Genomic DNA, 23,636 nt, shown 5'->3' with positions numbered 1-23,636 from the left:
GCCGCATGGGGAGGAGAGTGTTCAAGGACTAGTGAACGGAAGTAGGGAGAGGTAAAATAGAAGAAAATAACAATTGCTAGGCGTGCTGGTTATTAAACCAGTACAATACTTGTTATTGTTTGTCTGTTTGGCCAACGTGCCCTTTTCTTTTGTGTTTTTGTTTAAACTATTTGTTTCTATTATTTAATAAAAGCTGAGCGCCGTAGCATCTCAGTTTGGCCCGCAGTTGCTGTGTGTTGCATTTCTTTCTGGTCTGACAGCACCCCTGAAGCTACCCAGATCATAGGCTGGTATTTACTGTAATAATGCCTGAAGAAGGAAAAGCTTTATTTCTTCTGTTCTAACATAGTACTATATTATATTGCACTGACTGGAGATACCATGTAAGTCAAATGTAAAGCTGAGATACAGCTAGCTTTATAGAACACAGGCAGCTTATTGAGGAAACTTGTGAGGGGATTTAATCTCCCCTAAGAAAAGGGAAGGGGTCTAGTGTATTTTAAAATACAATGGCAAAGTGGGTTAATGTGCTAACCTTTCATCTCTGGCAGTCTGGATTTGAATCCAGATTAGGTCAAGTGAATTAGATTAGTGGTGTCTGCTATCTACAAAGCCACCATACATCCAATTTAAGACCTTTGCTCTTGCCTATCTATTTATCATACTGCCCCATCCTGTCTCCAATCCCCCGCGTCTCCTTATATTCCCTCTCGCCTTCTCCGCTCATCCTCTACTGGCTGAATTGTTATGCCTTTTCTTCACTCTTCTTCCCCTCTTGCTGGCTCTTTTGTATACATAGGTGTTGTTTTGCATTTGTATTGCCTGTAACTGATCTATTTTTATATTTGGTTTAATTTCTGTAAATTGCTTTGGATAAAAGCATCTGCTAAATAATTAAATAACAAAAACAACAACAACTATGCACCTTTACAGTCTAAAAAACAAGGCAAAGGACTGGATATGCATGGGAAATAAAGTTGCTGCCTCACCCAAACCCACCCCCTGACAGGGTGGTGCCTTCCAGGGAAGGCTTGAGATATTTAACCTGCTTTTGTTATGTGCTTTAAATGGCGGACCAGTACAAAGCGATAGCATTACACAAAACACACAATAAAAGAAAAGACAAATTGTGGACAAATAACCAAGAAAAACATTGCTTTATCATAGATACATAACTTAACAACTGTTACTATACTTAAACACTCACCATTGACGCATTCAAACATATCACAACATTTGCCAGGTGAGCTGTCGCCACGGGAGACGATGCGGGGTACAGTTCCTGAGGCACACTGGGGGAAACCACACATCCCCGGCAAACACTCGCACCTGTGAACAACAATGTAGATTTATACTTTTGTAATTCATAAAATGCAGTAAAATTACTCAGATTCCAGATGCTCCTTCCTGCAACATCGCTCATTGTTTCCCCACAGTAACAATACATTTCAATAAGTGCACCAGCACCCAATGTTGTTTTTTTCTGACTTTATGTGAACAAAAAGACACACATTTGCCCGTTTTCCCATTGGAAATAGTGATATTTTGAAATATCACTGTCCTGGTCACAAAAGCAAAGTTTGTGGGGAATAATAGCCATTTTCTATACTTTTGAGGCATAAGCAATTAGGAAATAACACTTACTACCCAGGAACAAAAATTGTGTTACATAGTGTTAGCTAACTGATAGCCTCTTTAAACAACTACATTGGGGCTATTTAAAAAAAAAAAAAAAACTAACTGTAACCAGTGTTGACTGGTTTATAACTAAGGGCAAACAAATTAAATCGACCCTTCACTGGGACAGCATCTATTCTGTTTTTTCATACAACTGGTGCCCTTAATGCAAGACACTGTGGTTTACATCAATTCTAATTAGTTGCCACACTTGTTTAAATTTGGTCATAATTGAAATGTTGGTTACTTGTGCTGTGTGTGCCAGGAAAAAAACAGTGTACATAATGTTGTATTTCAGTTTCTTGAATTAAACTAAACCAACACAGATAGTGACTGATAATACCACAACAATGGTTTTAAACCACAAAACACTTCACTGCCTTCAGTGGTTCTTAATTGGTTCCTAGTGGCTGTAAACAGACCTTTTTTTGTTTAAAAGTGAGTGTTAGAAAAGCCTTTTTAGAAGGGCACTTCATCTCAAACAAACAAAGAAAATTCTGGGGTAAACAAAAATGTACACTGTTTACAGCCATCAGGAACTGACACTGAGGATAACTACGCGTGCGATTGTAGATTTCTGTGAATTAAGCTACCTTGTGGGCAGAGTGCAGCAGCCGTCCGCAGTGAGTCGGACCTGGGTTTCATAGCTGTCAGTTGGGCAGACTACCTGCTGAACAGGAGGGCACTCCACTGTGCTGCAGTCCACACTGAAAACTGCAGGGAAAGCAAAAGACATGATTTATGAGTTCAGCTATCAACAAATTTGACCTCCCCCCACCTCGAGGGTCAAAATACTGTAGGTAATAGCCCACTAACCCATAATAACGAAGGTTAATCATTGATGCAAGCCTACGCAGTATTATATAACCCAGGCAAGGCAGTCATTTCCCAGTCACCAGACTTCCACCAAAGCTTGGTGTATAGAATACATGATTAATTATTTTAAATCTTTCTCTGCCTTTAACATTAACTTCAGAACAACAATTCTGCCCTAAAGCAATTCAGTTCTAAATGACCTGTACTTAGATGAGATATGGATCTGGTACCTAAAACAAACTTGAACTTCAGGTCACTTTGATACACTCCTTTGAAAGATCATAATAAAAAGACATAACTGTAATTTGCTTTTAATTTGATGATTAAATACAGTAAAGTGTATTGAATAATTGTGACTGTGTTGTAATGAAAAGAAGAATGGTAAAGCATGGTAGAGTAAAATATCTCTAAATTTCCACTCACGCCTAAGAGCTTTAAGACACCTTTCCATGGAACAGTATGAACTCTTCAAATCAATTGTTATAAGCATGGTAAAATATGATACAATTACCACAATAACCCCATAACAGGCTCCATCAGCTGTTTGATTCCCGTCATGGTCTTTGGGTAGCCACCAACAGCCATGTGCTATGCCTCCCTTCTTAGCTTTGTAACTATGCTGTTACATCATTAAACTGCACCAAACTTCATCTGGTGAACCTGCCAGACGTGTCTCTACTTACGCAGCTTGATTGACAGGCTGTTAGCTTTGAAGGCTTTGACTGGTGCTGCAGCTGTCTCTCTCTCACATATCCACATTCCCAGATCGCCTGGGAGTTTTTTTTTTTTTTTTTCAGCCCAACAAAAACTTCCTATCTATATTTTATATTTCAAAGAACAACTAAAACAAATACATGTAAGTAATTCATTTTGTAATATTCTAAACTTTAGAAATGTGTTTATTTAGAAGTATATTGTAAAAGAGAAATGGGCCTTCCAACCTGGTTTACACTCGTACAGGTCACAGCACTCGCCGGGTTTCCCTGAAGCCTTGGAGACGAGGATATTGAGGTATCCAGGCTGGCAGACCTTGCGCAGGCAGCCGGCAGGGTTACAGACACAGCGGCTGGGCAGAGGACAGCACTCCCCTGGTGGGGCATAGCCCTCAATCAAAATCGAGTCCTCCGGACAACGTGGAGAGAATTGTACCTCACAGCGTGCTAATGAGCAGTCAGGCTTCTCGTCTGGAAAGAAGGACAAAAATGTAATTTCAATAAGTTTTTATGGTGTCACCACAACCCATGTTTCATAATTTTCATTCCAAACTTCCTCAAAGAAATTGGAAGTGCTTATCATTGAATAATGGTCACATCTCATCATTTAAGAACCTTGCTGACTCATTGCTGCCCTGGTTGCTAACGGTGATCCTTTTGGCTGTTGTAGAGCAGTCTTAAATATTATTTTGTTCAATGTAAAATGTAAATTAATGTAAATACAATTTGTATACACCCTAATATCTGCATGGATATTTAGGGTCTGTTGTTGGATTATAATGTTTTATTTACACTGTGGCAGAGCAAAGCTCTGCCCTTTAAATTGGCAGGGATGGGGTTAACTTCCCCTACCTGCCTGGGTTTATTGTGTTCAGGTGGCTGGGGTTGATTAGAAGGTTAATTAACGATCACGCCCAGCCACCTGATATAAAAGGAGGCCTCTGCTTCTCATTTGGGGGAGGAGGGAGCTGAGGAAGCAGGTAAGCCATTGCCCAGCCTGGAGATCTTTTTGTCTTTCTTTGTGTTTAAATTGTTTTGTTTTGGCCCTTGTGCCCTTTCATTTTGTGTTTATTTATAATAAAATAGTTATTTTTTTGAACTGCAGTCTGTCTCTGGGCCTCTATCCACTCGCCAGCCTGCCACAAACAGGTTTTCTTAGGTTAGATTCCTACTTAGACAGTACAAACTAGAAATAAAACAGGTTTTCTTAGGAAATTACGGTTGATTTTATGAGGGTTATAAAAACTGGCTACTTCAAAGTTATACTGGATTGAACCAGATGCTTTGAAGCTAGGGTTAGGACAAATTGGCAACTAACCAAGTGAGAAGAAGTTTGTGTCTTTCTGACTGGTTTAAGGAAAAATCATGATGTCACTGAGAGACTACATTTAAACTGAAAATACTGAAATGTTCTTTGTATTGCTCTGATCCGTGCTTGGAAAGTGGATCCCTGTGAAAGAGGATCCCTGCAAACTGTTGTCACCATGTAACCTTTAAGATGTTTGGTTGTAACTTTGCAACTCTGAACTTTTATCTTCAATAAACTATACTTATCTGAAAGCCAAAAGAAGAAGCTTGCGATTTCTCTTTTCCTTTTTTCTTTTACGCCTTTAAATTCAACATCTAACGCTATCAAACTGAGCGTTCAAATATTGAGAAGAGGAAGTAAATGCAGGTCATGCAGTCGAAATCCAACATTTGCTTTGCATTAAAGACACATCTATAGAATCCTTTGGTACAGTCAATTATTAATGCTTAAGCAGGCTAATCTGAACAAGTGAGCCTTTCTACTTAATTGATCTGGTGAAAGCTTATGCAATGGAACGTACGAAAATGTCCCATCAGCCTGCAACGCCTCAAATGGTCTTGCTGTTCCTTCGTGACTATCAGACTACATTCAGCAGCTTTCAGCAAAAACTGTTAGTTGTCTCTCAAATTAGAATTCAGCTTTCCATATTATATGTATACGTGAAATAATTTGATACTGGTACAAAGTGTGAATTCACAAACCAAAATATTAGATTTTTTAATCCGGTTCGATTTTGCTAACACACCATTTAACATGAAAAGCTTTTATAGAGCAAAACATGAGAGAGGTATTTATTAAAAATACTAAACTACATATACACATCATTCAATGCCAACATTTGTGTAAAAAAAAAAAAAAACAAACAAAAAACCTCACTCATTTTGATTATTTTTTTTTTTACACAATTTGAGGTATTGCTAAAGTAATTAAGGCACGACTACATGCAATTTCCAATACTGAATTCTCATATATTTAAAATATATATTGTATATATAGCAATGTACAATCACATACATATCAATGGTGAGAAGTCTACAACTGCCCATTAAATTATTTACACATTTATCTTCCTAGAATATTTATGCTATTCCTCGTAAATGCAGTCAATCAGTTTTTCAATAAAGGTGCTGACGTTAATAAAGATTGCAGCTACAAGACCCCTTTCTCTAGTACCGGTACTGGAATGACATAGTGTTGTGTAAGGTGCCATTTGGTTTTAATAAAATATATATATTAAAAAAGGTACATTTTCAGCTCCATAAAGTACTGTATGTGTTCCCAAAAAATGTATTAGTATGAAAAAACAGTATCAATAACATTTCATTGATGTAACTTGCAACAGGACAATCTTGGTTTGGAAAGCCACACAGTGGCAGATTCAATTTAATGGAGGACAAAATTGAAGTCTCTAAAGGTTAATAATGGATTCTTTCATCGTTCTTTAATCTTTTGTAGAGTTTAAACCCTTTACTATAGCTACACTATCATGACTAGAACAGCTAACAGCCTGAATGGATCAAACAGTTCTTAATAATGGATAAATCAACAGGTCTAGCACATGCAACTATAAGCTAACTCAAAACGGTTCCTGGAGCAGGGCCTCTCTTTTAGTGGAAGTAAAGCTTGCCATCTATGTATTAGCTGTGTTCTGCTTTATTGTTTTTATTCATTAAATCCACCCTATGGCTACTATTGCTGGTGCGACACCTGTGCGGCGTGTGAAGTGCAATGTTTTGAGGCTGGCTCTTATTATCAGTGACGACCCACGTAGGTAACGCACACCGTTACACTCACCTTGGATGAACATCTGCAGTTCATTAAGATCCCTTTGTCATATACTTGTACTGACAACAGAGTATGTAATAACACTAGTAGAGAGGCACAAAGGTCAGAACATCTAATTGAGTGGGATTTGGGAATGCACCATTGTTATTTCCTTTCTTTTAGGAGTGAGGCCAAAAATTGAGGCCAAAAAAGTTCCTCAAATGAATGAGACTTGAGATGTCTGCTGGTATAGTTCTTAACTTAAATTTAGGATTCTTTAAAAATCACACCTTAATTTAGTGAAATCACACATAAACTCTGCACCACCACTGGTTTTGAGGTGATAAAAACCTCTCCCTAATATCAGTGGGAATGTGGAATTCTTTAGTTTACTACAGCAGCCCTAATGTTTTTTTCAAAGCCCTACTGATAGATTGTTGTGCTCTGAACCAGAACTGCTTTAAAAGCATTGGTTTAGGCCAACAGATTTCTTTTTTAGCTTGACCAAAAAGCTATCAGCCTAGCTGAAACAAGCGAGAGCTATCTCAGACGCACAGGAAATCCCCTTCATTTGACCTCTGGCTGAATGCAAAACACAGAGGAGCAAAAGAGAAATACTGTACCACGCACCTGTGCAGTGTTTTGTGTGTGATGTAAGTGCTTTTGCTGGGGTTTTGAAATATGGTGGGATCAAATGGCAGCTTTGATCTGACAGCTTTTTTATGTCTATAATTAACACCATCAACAAGTTAAGCAAATGATTGCAGATCTACATTGGAGGCAGATAGTTAGAGCTCATTGCAGTCATTTAGATCTAACAGCAAATGACTTTACTAGCTACTGTTCGTATCTGAATCCTGCACATTACTGATCTAAATTTGCTTTTCTTTAAAATAAATATGCTGAATCAATTAAAGTGATGACATCCTAGACTGCAGTTTAACAGTGTACACTTTTTGGGGGTATAGTACTCTAAGTAGACAGAGCTATCTAAATAATTTCAGTAAATCTTACCTAATATGTAGAATATTGCTTCTTAGAGCTCTACTGTATTCTACTTCAAGAGGTCGCATAAAGGAATGCAGGTGACTTTGAATAAGTCAATCATAGGAAACATAGGAAGACTTGCACAGCACTGTGTATATATATGCATATGTATATATTAAATAGATAACTAGATAGCTAGATAGATAGATAGATAGATAGACAGATAGAATAGATAGATAGATAGATAGATAGATAAATAGAATAAAAGATGGGCTTCAGTGAGTTACAGGAAAATAATTTCATCGAGGGTTTCTGTGACGTCATAAATTACGAGACCGAAGGTCGAGTAATTTATAAACTGTCACAGAAACCTGAGAGGGAATTGTTTTCCTGTAATTCACTGAAGAGGCCCATCTATTAGTTTTTATAATACATGTACCCTTGTGATGCTAATATTAAAGAAGGTTTAGCAGTACATTTTTTTTTTTTTTTTAAACGTAGTGTTTCAGTGCTGTACAGACGTTCTATGTCGTTATCCGTTTCTCTAAGATACGAATATACCAGATTTACGTTTATTTTATTTTTTTTGTAACGTATTCACATTTTGTTAATCATTAATGAACATTTCTGTACTGTGGCTGTTGTCAAGTGACTGAAAACGAGACACGTGTTTCAACTGAAAGTGATGGGTCAAAGTTCAAGTATATTTTCCTCAAGAGCAATTATCACTTGTGACATCACTACTGTGGCATTATGCCTTTTTTTTCAAATGGCTCAGGATGCAAATATAGCCTTCATCCGTGTGTGCGTGTGTGTGTGTGTGTGTGTGTGTGTGTGTGTGTGTGTGTGTGTGTGTGTGTATTATATATATATATATATATATATATATATATATATATATATGTATACTGCAGTTCTCAGAACTCTGTGAGAGTGGGCAACAACACACAAAATAAATGGATTGTTCTGAAGAACCTGGGCTTTTCTGTGTGAGATAAATGTCCCTGATCTATAGAACAATACTTTAAGGGAAATGAAAACAGAGTTGGTGAAATCCCACAGAACAGTTAAACAACTCTGGATTGACACATAGCTCCTCCTACACAATACACTATGCAAACAGCAGCAGGCTCCCAATATATTTGCCCTTTGCATGCCTTTTCTCAATATTATCTCTCTGGCCACAGACAGTAAATGAGAAGCTGAACCTTAATAATTACACAAGGCCCACTCTTAAGGAGGTGTCTGTCAGACCAGGAACTCATATTTATCATGCACAAAGAGTTGTACTACATGTGGAGTAGAGTAGTTTCTCAATTTATTAACTAGCTAAAATAACAAAAAAAACATCACATTATAAGTGTTTGTTTCTTAAATGTGCACATTTTTCAGCCAGGATAGTACCAGGCAAATAACCAAAATATTTTCAACACACAAAAGGGGGCATGACAATGAAGTGACAATGCTGCTGGTGCATACAGTAAAGAAGCAAGGCAATGGATTTTAAAGCCTTGGTCATTCTTCTATTTCCAATTTATATTGTTAATTGTTCAGCCCATGTAGGTCATATACTTCACTGTTAAAGTAATTGGTAATTAAGTGATTGCTAATAAATAGAGGACAGGTACATAATAATAATAATAATAATAATAATAATAATAATAATAATAATAATAATAATAAATCAAAACAACTATCATAACATTGTAAACAGGATTCAATGTGGCACCGACACAATGTACTGTTACTGCAAGGTATTTACATTGTTCCAAAGAAAGCATATTCAGTGATTGCCAGCTCAAATTCTTTTGGGAAGTCAGGGATGGAAATCTACAACAGTCTTTTCTCCACAAAGGCCATTTATTTGATACTGTTCTTTTGAAACATCTGTTTTTGTGTAGTCTACTATGACAAGTCTGGCTGTAATCTACCTCAGTGTGATATGCAGTCTTAATTGAATGTGTGCCACAGATTCCAGTTCTATGACACATGAATCAGTCAACAGAGGGACAGTCCATACAGGTTTTTTCCACAACATTCCTAACCTTAGTGTGAGATCACATTCTTACCTGTGACTCGAGTCCATTCCACACCAGGATCATGTTCTAACGTTACCATTAATTATTTAGTGAACAGTCCATGGGCCTTGTTCAACAAGGTCTTTATTGGTTTATTTTAACATTTGGTTCAATTAAATGACTGGGCTCCTGGTTGAAACAAGATCCATGATTAGAATGGATTGAAAGTGAGTACCGCTGGTATCTATCTTTTAAAGACAGAATCATTCAATGTCTGGTTTGCTGGTCTGGTAGAAGTTGGTAAAAGGCAAATTGACAAATATAGGATTTGAACCAGTGCGACCTATTGACAAGCTAGAGTACAAAGTCGCCTTCCCTGATGCTTTTCAAGAGATGTTCAGCTTCACAAGTAAAACACAATATTTTTATTTGACTTGCAATTGACAGAAAAGGGCTGCAAACGAAAGTCTGTGTTCTAAAAAGCACCCTTTCCATTTTAAAATCCAAATAACCTAACTAATTACGGCTTTTTCATTACTTAACTGTAATCAACATTGCTGGTGGTCAGTCAGTCTCATTTTCAATATCTGTTTACACTGAGAGGGTGCGAGAGGCATAGAAAGAATCTCCCTCCCTCCCGACCAGAAAGAGGGCTGTGTAAGGTTGCTGGTACGCGTTCCTACAGCCGAGTCGACTCAGTGGTAGATGGGTAACGCAAGTCGGCCATTTTGGAGAAAGTGTGCAATTGCAAAATTGCTAAACATGTCCATTGTGATCAGCTGCGAGGCAACAATTGGATAGACTGTGGGGCTGGGCTGACCACAGGGAGGAGTTTGACAGTACAAAGGGGACGCAGCTAAGTACAGCCCATTATGCTAAAAAAACATGATTAACAAGCCAGAGCACTGTTTGTTTTGTTTTGTTTTTGTTCATGTTTTTACAGATGAGTAGAAGCCAGAGAGCTGCAGCCAGGGAGCCAGCACAACCACCCCGAGCACCAGCAGCACTGCACTGCACAGCACAGCGCAGCAAGCACCACACCGGCAGCACTCTGCCAAGTACCATGTGGGTTATAATACTTACTGTGATTACTATTTGGGACTGCAATCCTGCTGTATGCCCCCTGATACCATTGCTGGTAGATGGGCAGATTTATTATTTCTTTAAATAAACACAGACTGCTTTTGAACACTGAACTGTTGTCCGGACATTGCACTTTCACTCACACCACTCACCTCCTGGCAGAGGGTTACTGCTAATTCATATTATTTTAGTGTAGTCTACAGCGAGGCATGGTAACAAGTGCTTCCATAAACACGTCACCATATTATCATGGCAAACATGATAAGCGCAGCTCTGCCTGGGAAATGACAACATCCAACAGTAACAAGGGGTGTCAAAATTACTGTTCAAATGGTTTGGTCCAGACTTTTCCACCATGCTAATAACATGCCCTGTCAATTAATCAAAGCAAGGTTCACCTTTTTCCTAAAGAAAAGAAGCACAACACATAAGGACGATGTACTGTATTGTGATTTGGAAGTTTGTCTAATGGGCAATGGTGCACTGTATACAGAACATTATGTTGTTTAATCTGTGAAATGCTTGTCTTGTCATATGTCAGTCTTATGTTTTATTGCTAACACATGCTGTATGTTACTGTAAGTTGACATTATTTAAACATAATAATACAATTGGAAAAAAGTGATTGCACAGATAATTATTGGCAATAATACTAGCCTTTTGATATGGATAGTGTGGACTAGTGTTTAGAGGTGAAGATTTGGAGCCAGTTTTTTTTGTTTTGTTTTGTTTTTTGTTGTTTTTTTTGTTTGTTTTTTTAAACTTTGGTCATAGGAACTAACACTTCTCTGGGGGAAAATAAAATACTGATTATCTGAAGGGAAATATATGGGCTAAACGTTCAAAACTTTGACATTTGCAGCTGTAGGTTAAAAAAAAAAGCAGAGATAACCATAAGGAGCACATCTATATTTCCTTCAAAAAGTCTAATATTTTTCCATTCACATTCCATAATTTTTAATAGCCAACGCTTGTGTTTTTGACACTTGGTTTCCAGAAATGTTTTATGTTTCAGCAGTTTTCATGATAGGAAACTGAAAGTTTAATCCTGTGCATTTTCAGGGTCCACAAGACAGAAACCTGTTGCAGTGTGTACAGTTCCGAAAAGCAAATGGAACGTTTTGATATTGTACCACCCCTTAAACCTCAGGCAGGCTTAGATGGGACTGAATGGTTTTAAATAAGGATTGGTTTGGTTCAATATGAATATAATAACACACCTAAGGTAAGCACAACAAAGGGATGAGGCAGTCATGTATACTTCCATTAAGTTGTGTTTTTTACCAAATACAGAACACCATTGTAGAGCTTAAATGAATAAACGCATTTGACTGTCTTTTTTTTGTTGCTAAAAGACCAACTCACATGAGATTCCTGTGCAAATTCGCCATCTTTGTCGAATTATTTATTTTTGGTATTGGCCCAAATACATAAAGCAAAACCACTAAAAATGTTTTATTAACACTAGGATGTATATTTTTTTTGATTGTCACATTGCCTGCAACGCTGTGTGATGCAAGTAAACAATAACTACACATATAGTTGTACAAAATAAGATTTATTCACGTAACCGTAACCGAACAAACAGGTAATCCCAACTAGACAAACACTAAATACAAATCAAACACTAGGATTGTAGCCTTTTCAGTTTTTAATTACTGGAAACTATTTACAAACTACCTCAGTTATCGTTTGTTTTTGCTGTTGAATGCTGGCTTGTTTGGGCTCACTGAACTTGCGGCAGTTTATTTAGGTTGTCCAACAGGTGAGAAGATGCTGAGTTGTCTTAACTGGCAATGGTAGAATGATAAATCACTTTCCCCAGTACTTCCGTTTTTGGGTAGTAATCATTGAACTGGTCTGAGATGCGGTGCAACTTTTTTTGCAACCGACTCGATTTTGGTTTTGGCCAGCGGGCGAGAATTTAGAACTGGCAATGACTGCAGCATCAACAATCTCTGCAAGACCTGAAGATGGCGGTAAAGGCAATCGTTCTTGCAGAATTTCCTTCTTAGTTTGAACAAGGTTAGGGCAGTATTGGTGATTAATTGCTTCAGTGTCAGGAGAGTTTACAAGTGGTTTGTAAGTCACAGAACTGCCATAGAATTCAAAACAGTCGTAGTCTGTGAACCCTGTAGGCAGTGGCCTGAAGTAGTTTATCAAAAACGTGTCCCATTCATGAAACACATTATTTTCCTGAGCAACCCATTCACAACTGACTCCACTGACTGAATTAAAGGCATTAGTAACCTGTTCGGGTGCATATAACTTTTTTTCTATTTAAAGCCCTCTTGCACATACCGGTCAGATGATCTGGCTTCATGTGACTGTGTCCCGGCAACAGATACAAATCAGCCACTCGATCATACAGGACAAGGCTCATTAGTGCATCAAACATTTGTGTGGTCTGACTCTTGTTTTGGCCGACAACTTTGACTATCATTTTTCACTCTTGTTATGCAAGAGCTGTTGCAGAAATGTTGTATCATAGTACCATCTTAAAGAGCAGACTGCTTTGCCATTTTTACCCACTGTATACCCATCATACAGTAGCACTTCATTGATGTCTTGTGTAGCAACACTATACACATTAAACATATGCAGGTGTATGTGACAAAGTTCAGACAACGACAGGCAAAACACACACTCTGTTCAAAAGCCTGCCTAATTCTGTTGTATCAACTTTTAATATTTTGCAGTCTGAGTTTTCATAAGACTTAATCCAGACTGGGGCCATTGGCATGTTTTATGAGCCATTATGCTTTTCATTTGCCAACTGAATGGCTTACCTAGTAGATAGCATACATGGGAGGCTGTGGATCCCATTCCAAAATGAACACAGCATATTAACTGTAGCTGTAATTTTAAACTCCTTACTCATAGGAGGGATAACTGCTCCACAGTTTGTTGTAGATAACACCACCTCAAGCAATATAAAACTGCACCCTTTTTTCTGAGACCACTTTAATAACTGAACATAAAAAAAAAAAAAAAAAAATAGACGCCATCTAATCTACTGGGATTAGAAAAATAAATACTAGCAAGGTAGTATTGCTGGACTGTCAATCAAAACACAAATTTGCAAATCACAGCTAACAGATTGTCTATCTGTAGGAGGAATGGCAATAGGTCAGTGTTAAGGTCATGTGATTGCTCTACTGGCAGATGTGAAACTAACCAACAGATGGTTAAAATTCAGTATTTAAAAAATAAAATAAAATAAATGCTTTTGGGATATTACTTTGTTAAGTGTGTTCATACAATGTTGTTTTCACTTATTACTGAATGCATTTGTACCATGGGTTAAGTTTTGAGATGCAGACATTTTTTTTTTTTATAGAAATGTTTTATACCTACTTTTGTACTTGATAACATTAATTAACAAATCTAAATGATGCCTATTAATATGTTTTTGTGACTAATTTGAAGCTATTAATATGTTTCAATATCAAACTAAATCAAGTTATTAATCAAATTGATTAATCTCGTTATATCATTGATTTTTTAACATGTCTGGATACACTGTACTTGATTGTTCACAATAACTTTAAAATCATCTTAAAATGGCATTAGAATATGTTTTGTTGGGAAATAAATAATAACAAAAAAAAACAAAAAAAAAACAACTTTTGACTCAAATGTTGCTGCCGACTTTTTTTGGGGGGTGGGGTGGGGTAGGGTGGGGTGGTGAGTGGTCTACGTCAGTCGTGCACCAGAGCGCAGGCATGTTATCTTGTGTGTAGATATCACCCTGCATCATTTTAAAAACACTGTTTTATGTTTAGTAGTAGTTTCTCAGTATAATCTTCATTTCTATGATTTATAATAAGTCAGTACATTGTGTGTACAGTGTTCTTATTATAACAAATTATTTGTCCGAAAACCCAAACTGAACAATATGACATCACTTATAATAATAGACCCCCCCCCCCCCCCCCCCCCCCCCCCCTTTGCACACAATGTACATACAACAAGACAAGTAGCACTAAAAAGAAACTGAGTAATATGTTTTTGTGCCAATGACGAACAGCACTGCTACCAGAGCCTTCTTAAGAAGGCTGCTATGGTGACATGCCACATGGAGTTGTTTTGTATTTACATGGTACAGAAAAGGTTAAAAACAAGAGGAAATTGTAACAAATTAAAACTCTACTAGTATGGAATAAAACTGTAAAAAAATCACAAGGTGACTGAGTAAGCAATTCTCTTCCACATAGAAAACCAGCTGACCAAACAACCTTAACACGCTAAAAAAGATGATACAAAGTTAGAAATTTGCAACCGAAAGTAATTTTACAACTGCCAATTAAGCACCATCATTCCCTATAATTGTATTTAACCTTTAGCAGCAGTAAAGTTGTTATCTAATACAGTAACTAGTATTATAAATAGTATTAGATCATTAAATGCTTTTAATCATCTCTCAGTACACATGTACTTTTGACCTTCTGGCAGAGGGTGCTGGGCAATTAGTCTGCACAGTCCTTGTTGGCTGATTCTATAAATCAGAAGCTTGTGTAAACCCAGCTTACATAAAAATAGAATTCATGAGTGTACATTGTTCCATACTTAATCATTCTGTCTACCCTTGTTTGCAATCAAAGAGTTGATAAAGATTGAGAAAGGCTTCCAGTCTGAAACTTTAATTTTATCAGCTTCTTATAGTATAATTGAGTGTTTTATAGTTATGGATGTCGTGTTAAGGACACAAACTTTCACTATGCCACTCTGTGATCTGAACAGACATAACAGTATTACAAAGGTTTTCCTGTAAACAGTAGCGATTTATTACTATTCTAATATTGTTACTATACCATCAGTGCCATACCGTTATCACTGAATGATTGACCACAAGAAGTGTTTCAACTGTTTTGGCTTGTTGCAAAGTGGTTTGCAGTGCACAGGGTAGTGGTGATGTAATTATGAAACATAAAACAGAAAAAGTTCACGATCCAAACAGGTTTTATTTTTATAATCCTGGTCTGGCGACCACAAATTATAATCCCAGGGAATACGCAGCAATGTGTATTGCACTGCTCCAAAACAACGGGTTGCAGTCCCAAAATAACAAGACAGTTTGCAAATAATAAACACAGTAGAACCCACACGTTCACAAGTCCAGAGTGAGTGCTATAGTGCTCGTGGTGAAATACAATTTATCCGTGTACAGTGGTGCAGTGTTGTCCGGGTTTAATGCTGGCCTGTAGTGACAGCTCCCGATCATGTTAGCCGTCTAATAACAAACAAGCACTTTTTTAAACATGACAAAACAAACAAAACTCATGATAATCACAGTACTCCCCCAGTTCAGCTTAACCATAACAAAGGAACAAGATCACCTCACTATGTCCCCTTTTGTACCGAAAGTTCCGCCCCCTTGGTTAGCGAGTGCTACCATTTCTCCTCTAATCTCCGGTTGCCACATTGCTTCCCTTCGGGGTCGATAACTTGATGTACCATAGCTCTGCACCTTTTCTAGATTAAGCCCAACTTCCAGGTAATCTTGGGAATGACTTGTCAGGCCATCCAGTCCAGGGCACTCTGTTCCCTTTACACAGTGACCTCACAGGGTGGGAGGGAGATTTATAACCAAGATTCATTATGCATAGATGATCACTGTGCTTCTAATTCCTCCAGCACAACATGGAAATCTGTAGCAATGTCTGGATGAATGCCTACTTCCAAGTATTTAACTGATAGTTTTAGAGTTTTGGTTGATTAATTCTCTTATAAAAATATTTAATGATGTGTTACAAGATCGAGGATTTACTATGAACACAGATGAGACACAAGGAATGTTTAATCAACAGTAGAATTTTATTAAGTACATAAATACTAAACAGAAAACACAACAGTCAGAAAGTAAATCCCCTAGTCTTTTAGGCATAAAAACAAGTTAAGTTTCATTAAAAAGTTATTTTGCACATAAGGTATGCAAACTAAACAATTAATAGTTCAGTTCTATGTGACTATACAATTATTTTATTTCCAGGAGAGGAACATGCAACTGGAATTATACTCAACAGCTCCTTGAAGCTTAGACACTTGGTCTGCTGGTTTGGAACGATGCAACAAAGGTTCTATGCAACAAAGTCTTCAATTCCCGATAGGATCAACAAATACCACCCATCCGCTCTGTCCTCTTCACTGAATCTTTAGCCACACAGGTAGCCAGACAGCCTCTTTTGGATACTGAGGCTTACAGCAGATTTGTTTGTCTGGTATAGTCCCTGTTGGTTTTACAGCAGTAGAAGAAGTTCTCCAGCCAGGCCTCGGTTTCTTTGCATTTGGTAGCTGACTCGCATGAAGCTCTCTTCCTTTCTTGGGTGTGTCCTTGGTCGGAGTTGCGGCTTTACTTAGCAGAGTGACAACACCTTGTTTAGCAATTGATGTTGACCTCAAAATCTGTAGTTTTGCTTGGATATTTAATCTTTTCTCTGCTAAGTAGCTCCCCACATAAAGTCATTTGTGTATCTTGCATCTTAAGACTCACAGCCCTTTGATGTTTAATGTCCTCTCCCACCTGGGACATACATGCTTTGTGTTTTAACTGCCATCAGACAGTTGGTTGTTGCAGTTGTGATTTATCTGTACAGAAGTCAAATGTCCTCCCATTTTATAACAATGGCTTTTTTTGTTAAGCAGCAGATGATCCAACGAAATTTTTAATTTCAACAAACAAAATCTTAGGTTACAGTCAGCTGGCATTAGAGGTCTAGTCTTGCGGCTGACTGAGCCTCAACATTCCTTCTCACCCTCCCAGAATGAGCACTGGAATGGCAGGGTGTGCTAAACAGAAGGGGGAGAATATGTGTCAGAGTAGTGCGAGGAAAGAGGGTAGATGTAGTACAGGACTACATCCCCCAGAATGCCTAGGGCTGATTGGCTCTGAAGCCAATAATGAGGGTCACCTGCCTGTGCAGGTGTACAAAAAGCAGGTTGAAATGTTTGTTGTCTGTCTGTGTGAAGGCTAAGGTCTGTGTGGAGCCAGTCTACGTATAACTGGTGGGCAACATTGTATTTTGTGTATTTAGAAGTGTTTTTTGAAACTTTTGTTTCCGAAGCTGAAAAAAAAGGGTCCTATCTGATAGCCCCATGCACCACAGAGATGACACGGACATAAACAAAGGAGACAGCTGCTTCTGCATCCAGTGCTCAAAGAATATCGAAGACATTTGCAGAGATTTTTGAGATGTTACAGTAATAAAATAATGACTTTGATCGCATTATTGAGGAGTTTGGTGATACAATGGGGAGGAGAGGATTTATCAGTATGCACGTCTATAAAGAGGTTTGTGAAAAATACAGCGAACAAGGGGTGGGGCTTGGCTGGAGATACAGTACTGTGTCCTTTTGCGATTCAGTGCCTTTTAAACCTGTTTTACTTGGAAAAAAAATTTAAACAGCGCATGTGAAAATATATTGGACTTGACGCACCTGACAAGCGCTGAATAAATGGACTACAAAGGGTTAAAGGGCACAAACCAGCCAAGACCTGTGGGCTTTACCACAATTCTTAGAATTAATCAATCAAAAGATGGTGGCATCACAGAAATTTTTTAAGTAAGATTGGTTGGGGGGCTCCATTTTTAGTTGTTAAAAATAAAGAAACAATTGTTTGTTTTTTTTACTCCAGAATCATGACCTTTCTTTTTATTCCCCTATAACAGCCAACAAGATGTTGTTCTGAGTTATATTAGCATCAGATGACATCAGGAAAATGTGCACAGTTTCCCAGAAACCGTAGATGAACTTCATGCAGTATTAAGGAACAGACTTCAGCTACAATACTTTATACTACAATACGAAGATCCATATGTTATTAATGAACTGTGCAGTCCGACTAACATTTCAGATCTACAGTACCCACAGAGAAGGAAACACAAAGTAAGTTTTCCGTTTGTTACTAGATTCAGATCTATCAGATTTTACCCAGGATACAGCAAGTATTACTTCATCCACATCATCAGGTGACTCATCCTCAGTAAGAGTAAACAAAACGCTCACAGCAGTGGCCTGCAACATTAATCACACCAAGCTTCTCATATGATAATGAATATAGGTTCAGACAAGGAAATGAGGAATACAATAAGAATGGTTCCCTTTTGACCATTTCTAGAGATCTGATGATGGAGATTCTGGATAATATTTCTCAAGCTATCTATGCGTTTAAGGCATATCCATCGAATGAAGTAACTGAAACGATGGCAATAGCTTTGACACAAAAATATCCATGTCTTAAATACTCTGGATTTGTTACAGGTTTGCATGGCTGGAAAACCAGTTTTTAATTAAAAATAGGCATCTTGTGTCAGAAACGGCAGGATGTCAACAGCTTAAAGTAAACCATGCAAAGAGGTAGTCCAGTGAAGAGAGGTGTAAAAGAAACCTAGGAGAGTGGAGATTTCTACTGGATCCCCTTCCGGGAGAAGATCCAAGCTCTAGAAAAGGAAAGAAATATTTAGCAGGATGAGATGAAGAAAAAGGATGCTGGTGAGTGCTAAAATGGAAATCACGTTTTCCTTGAGAAGAAAGGAAATAATTGAGGATGAGCCACTTGTGTCAGAGATCAAAAGTAGATGGCCAGCTTTGTTTACCGTGAGAAACAGGTAGTGTGATTATTTTAACATAAAAGATAAGAACTTAAAAGAAGCCATAACAGAACTCAACAACGTATCCTTACAAAAAAAAAAAAAAAAAAAAAAAAACGGGCTATTGAGAGGGTAATTTTTTTTATTGTGTATTTGTAGATTTATAAATTGACATGTGTTTTTGAATAAATTGCAATTATACTGGCCAGTTTGCTAGTAGTTATTGATCTACAAAACTAAGTAAAATAGCGCTAACCAAATGAGTGCTATTATAGATTAGCTATATACTATGTTTAATTGCATATTCCACTAGGTATATTTTATAGGCTTCAATTACTAGTATGGACTTTTCTTCATCCAATGTTATAGGTAAGTGCATAATTCTCTCGGCTCAAAACGACATTCTTTGCTGCACTCAACCAACGTTTAAGAATGATGGTACAGAAGGAAGAGTGGAGGTACTGGAAAAAATCAGTCTTCTGGAGTCTTGACAAAGACATAAGTATTTGGTTAAATATCTGGTATAACGCAACCTTTTCTAGGGACTATCTGTAGATTATATTACTAGCCTGCATGTTACAATAAACACCAATTAGATTCACCAACAGTGTGCCAAAATCAATGTAATTTTCACTTTAACCTATTTAGTAAATTTATATGTAAACAAACCAGTATAAAATATCATTTTAACTATATATACATACATGAGCTTACTCCACATCACAACTGAAACATGTGGCTTGTAACCTTGTCCCTAATGCTTTTATTACAGAATATCAATCAGAACAAGAGAGCAGCTGTCCGGTAAGGTTTTCTTTGTTCTATTCTGATTTAGCATATTTCATTATATCATGACGAACTCCATTCTGTAATATTATGTTATTTTCTTTAGCAGACCTACATATGGTAAAAGTACAGATGTTACTGGCAATTGAATTTGGGGGATTTGACTACAGATTAGATCATAGATGATTGTGCATGTTGTAAACTTAGCACACATACCTATATATGTGTGCTCCATAACTGAGTAACAGTAAATTACATCAAAGTATATGTATTTATTTTGCACTGTGTTTGATATTGATAACTGATCCTGAGGAAAACACGGTAAAAGGGGGTGGGGGGGGTGAAAATTGGAATACTGACAGTGAGAGAAGACAATAAGTCTCTAGACAAAAAAGGATATTATCAATGTTGCATTGATAGTCAAAGAGCATGTTGTTCTGACAGATCTGTGTGATGTGTAAAACCCTGCAGCTGTGCTATCTGGCCTTCTGTATGCACTACACGTTGATTGCTCTAGGGCTCTGAGGTACACTTCTGAAGTTATTCAGAAGGTTTCCATGAATCTTGGTGGAGACAACTGTTCATCAGAGGTTCAGAGCCATAAAAAACAGAATCCTCAGTAAAGCTTAAAGGTGTGGTGCAATGATTTTTTTATTTTTTTGAGAATTCACATCTGTAGTACTGTTGGTTGGTCAATAAAAGTATCTGTGTAGTTTTAATGTATAGGTTTTAACGCAAAGTGTATAAAAAACAACTCACATTGACACACCAATGAAAAGTCCAGCTCACTCAAAGCTGCGGCTAATTTATGCGTGACATCACACTAGGACAAACTTGCCACTCCACCAGCTGCTTTCCCGTTTACCAAAACACAATACATCCAGTGGAGATATACCATGGTAAACAGGTGTTTAATATATGGTTGCTACAACATAGCAGGGCCATTGGTATCTCTCCATGAGTTTCCTCAAGAGCCGGTACAATGGGTGAAGTTTGTGAGGAGGACCAGGGATTGGGATGCTAAGCCCAACAGCAGCTGCATCTGCAGCACCTACTTTACCAAAGACAGCTTTATTAATTTAATGATGTTCAAGATGGGTGCTGTTAAAAAACTTATATTAAATAAGGATGCCGTACCATCCATTTATCCGGATGGTACCTGCAGGGCAGCAAGAAAAGAGAGGGGTCTGGGGGTAAGGGCATGATCCTATCATTTCATTATACTTATCTCTTACTGTTTGTTGAAACAGTGACATGAACATATAGCCAACAATCTCCCATGTACATTATTAAGAAATCATGTGATAAAATGAACACGTTATGTCACGTTCTCATATGCATTCCTGTGAAGTCTCGATTTCGTTGGCACACTCCTGCGTAAGATCTTCTGCCTCCAGATTATTTAGGTCACCAATCTTAACATAAACTTCAACTTGATTTATTTATTATCCCCATCCGACCTGCAAAAATGTCTTAGGCTACTTTATGATGCTGATGTAGGCTATATCAGATTCTTATAGGCTACAAGTTAAGAATAAAGTATTATTTACTGTATATGTAAGAAATATTATATTGATTTGTTCAGAGAAAGTTGTGCCTCCGATTCTTGTGTTTTCATAAGTTGACAGGTATTATTGTACTTGTTTTGCATGTTAAATTGCGGCTGATCATGTTGCCATGGAGATCCGACACATGCTGTCTATTGCTCGGCTTTTAAACGAGAGACTAGCTATTTTGTACGGAGTACCTGAGCTGGGAGAACACACCTTTTTCTGTTCTTTTTATTACTAAAAGTGTAAAGGTCAACATAAGACCACACTCAAAGTATTAAACCAGAAGTGACTCATTCAGCCGAAATTGCTCCCTGTGTACCAAGCAACAAAAACAGTTAAATAGAAACATTATAAATGTTAAAATGTTGACAGTTTTTCCAACTAATTAAATCTTCATCATGCTGCCTTAACTGTATTTCACATTTCAGACAGACGTTCAGACAATAACATCATTGCAAGTGTTCTCTATGCGTCATAAAGCATCACTGGGCTTTGTTGTTTTAACCTGCATCCATCGCACACCTGTTTCTGCTGCCTCCAATTAAGGATTGCTACCGGTTCATCTTCCCTGCCGGTGTGAGCGGCAGCGTGGAAGGACATCAGAAAAGGACGCTGGCTGTTCTAGGGTGTTTCTGTGTTATGTGCCATTTTATTAGTTAGTTAGATGCCTGCTATGTCATTCTCCGCCACTTCTCTCTGTAGCCTTATTTTTCTTTTTCTATTTTATTTTTCCTTATAGAAAACTCAATTCTAATTTAGCATTTTTCTACTTTGTTTAATTTCTGAAGACACAAAAGTGTCTACTAAATAATAGAAGAAGAAAAAGAAGAAACTCAGTAAGTTTTTCCAATATTTTGACTTATTTTCATTTAACTGAGAATATTGTAGCTCAGGGGTGTTGGTTGTGTTTTAACAGCAGTTTATGATTATCAATAGATCAGTTTCTGAACTATCTGCTATTGAAAACAACTACAAAAGGAAAGATTCACAACTGGTGAATATGGGCGAGTTCCCATCATCCCTGAACTACAATATATTTCACCCAGTTCGATAATTTTCTTAGTTCACTGATGAAGATGAATAGTCAAAATGTTTGATAAATGTAATTACTTTCTATACTTTCAATAAAAATGTACCATCAGTGTTTGAAGTTATGGAAGAATATATTTTACAATGCCTTTAAATTAATATATAAAATTTAGTGTACAATTATGCTGGCCAAGTTTGAGTTATTACTATTTTTTGTCTTTAGAAGCATAGCAATGCTAATTCAGTAACACCAGCAGATAATATTTCCTTTTTGCTTTGTTTAGAGAACTGGACAGTTATGACAGGTCTGTTGTGTTATTTATAGCAATGGACAGTTGTGTTCAGTTTCAAGGACATGGAAATCTGAGCCTGTTACCCAATTCTTGCTCATTGAACAATGTTTCAGTCTGTTAAAAGCTTAGCTATGGCAGCATGTTAATGTTTCAAGATCTATTGTCAGATTGGTAGTAGTAACCTGAGTACACTTTGCCAAATAGTAAAAGACACAGAATTAATTGATGGTTTGCTTCTGCTTCTGTTAGTCTAGTCTTGGATCACTACTTAAAATTACATAAATGGCTGTGAAACTGTCATGCTATTTTGGATAACACTGCCATAGGTCCATGCGCCTCAGCTGCTAATCACACAGAAGGTCGTGTTATTGAGTGGTTCAAATAACAATGTTGTTAACCCAGCGTTGGTGACGTGCTCAAAACTAACATCGGTAGTGATGTGGGGGTCTGGTAGACCCCAAAACACACTGTGCATTTGATGCAAAAGAATAGACTTAGTAGAACATTACTAAATCAAAGCACAGTCATCCGCCACACTTTTTGCAAGAGATTTTGGTTTTATGCTCCCTTGCTCAGGGAGAAACAGAAGATCGTTCTTGCATTGCATGTTTGCTCGGGTGCGGATGCAGATTCCTCCTGTGTATTTCCTGACATTCTCTTTAGACTGCAGTGGCTTGAACTGGGTGTTATCATATGCTAATGACACCTACGGCAGTAATGAAACAGTACTGAAAAGGCAGTGCAATCTGTTGGTAATTATGAATATTACATGCTTGGGGTCTCTCAAACCCCATGTCACCAACAGCAGGTTAACACTTCATTCGCCAGGTTATAGACCTATTAAATTTACTTAGGATGTTACAGGATGAATGAGCATGATTTATTGGCTCAGATCTCTACACACCACTAGTGTTTCTGAAATGTATAGAGTAGTTTTTTTCCCCCAACTATACCATCTAAGTAAAAAATAATGAGGGTCATGTATCAAGTGTTTGCGATGTTAATAAGGCAATAGCG

General features: G+C 37.5%; 1 protein-coding gene across 2 annotated transcripts in view; it reads right to left on the bottom strand.

The window, feature by feature from the left end:
* Positions 1-23,636, bottom strand: part of LOC121316050 (cysteine-rich motor neuron 1 protein-like) — a 266,068-nt gene that overhangs the window by 146,695 nt on the left and 95,737 nt on the right. For both annotated transcript variants that reach the window (XM_041250754.1, XM_041250755.1), the window contains exons 3-5: positions 3,435-3,677; positions 2,271-2,391; positions 1,208-1,329 (exon numbers count right to left, since the gene is read on the bottom strand). In XM_041250754.1, the coding sequence (XP_041106688.1) occupies positions 1,208-1,329; positions 2,271-2,391; positions 3,435-3,677 (486 nt within the window). The remainder of the gene's footprint in view (positions 1-1,207; positions 1,330-2,270; positions 2,392-3,434; positions 3,678-23,636) is intronic.

Source organism: Polyodon spathula, chromosome 5, assembly GCF_017654505.1.
Source record: "Polyodon spathula isolate WHYD16114869_AA chromosome 5, ASM1765450v1, whole genome shotgun sequence".
Classification (NCBI taxonomy): domain Eukaryota; kingdom Metazoa; phylum Chordata; class Actinopteri; order Acipenseriformes; family Polyodontidae; genus Polyodon; species Polyodon spathula.
This window is presented reverse-complemented; position numbering and strand designations above follow the sequence as displayed.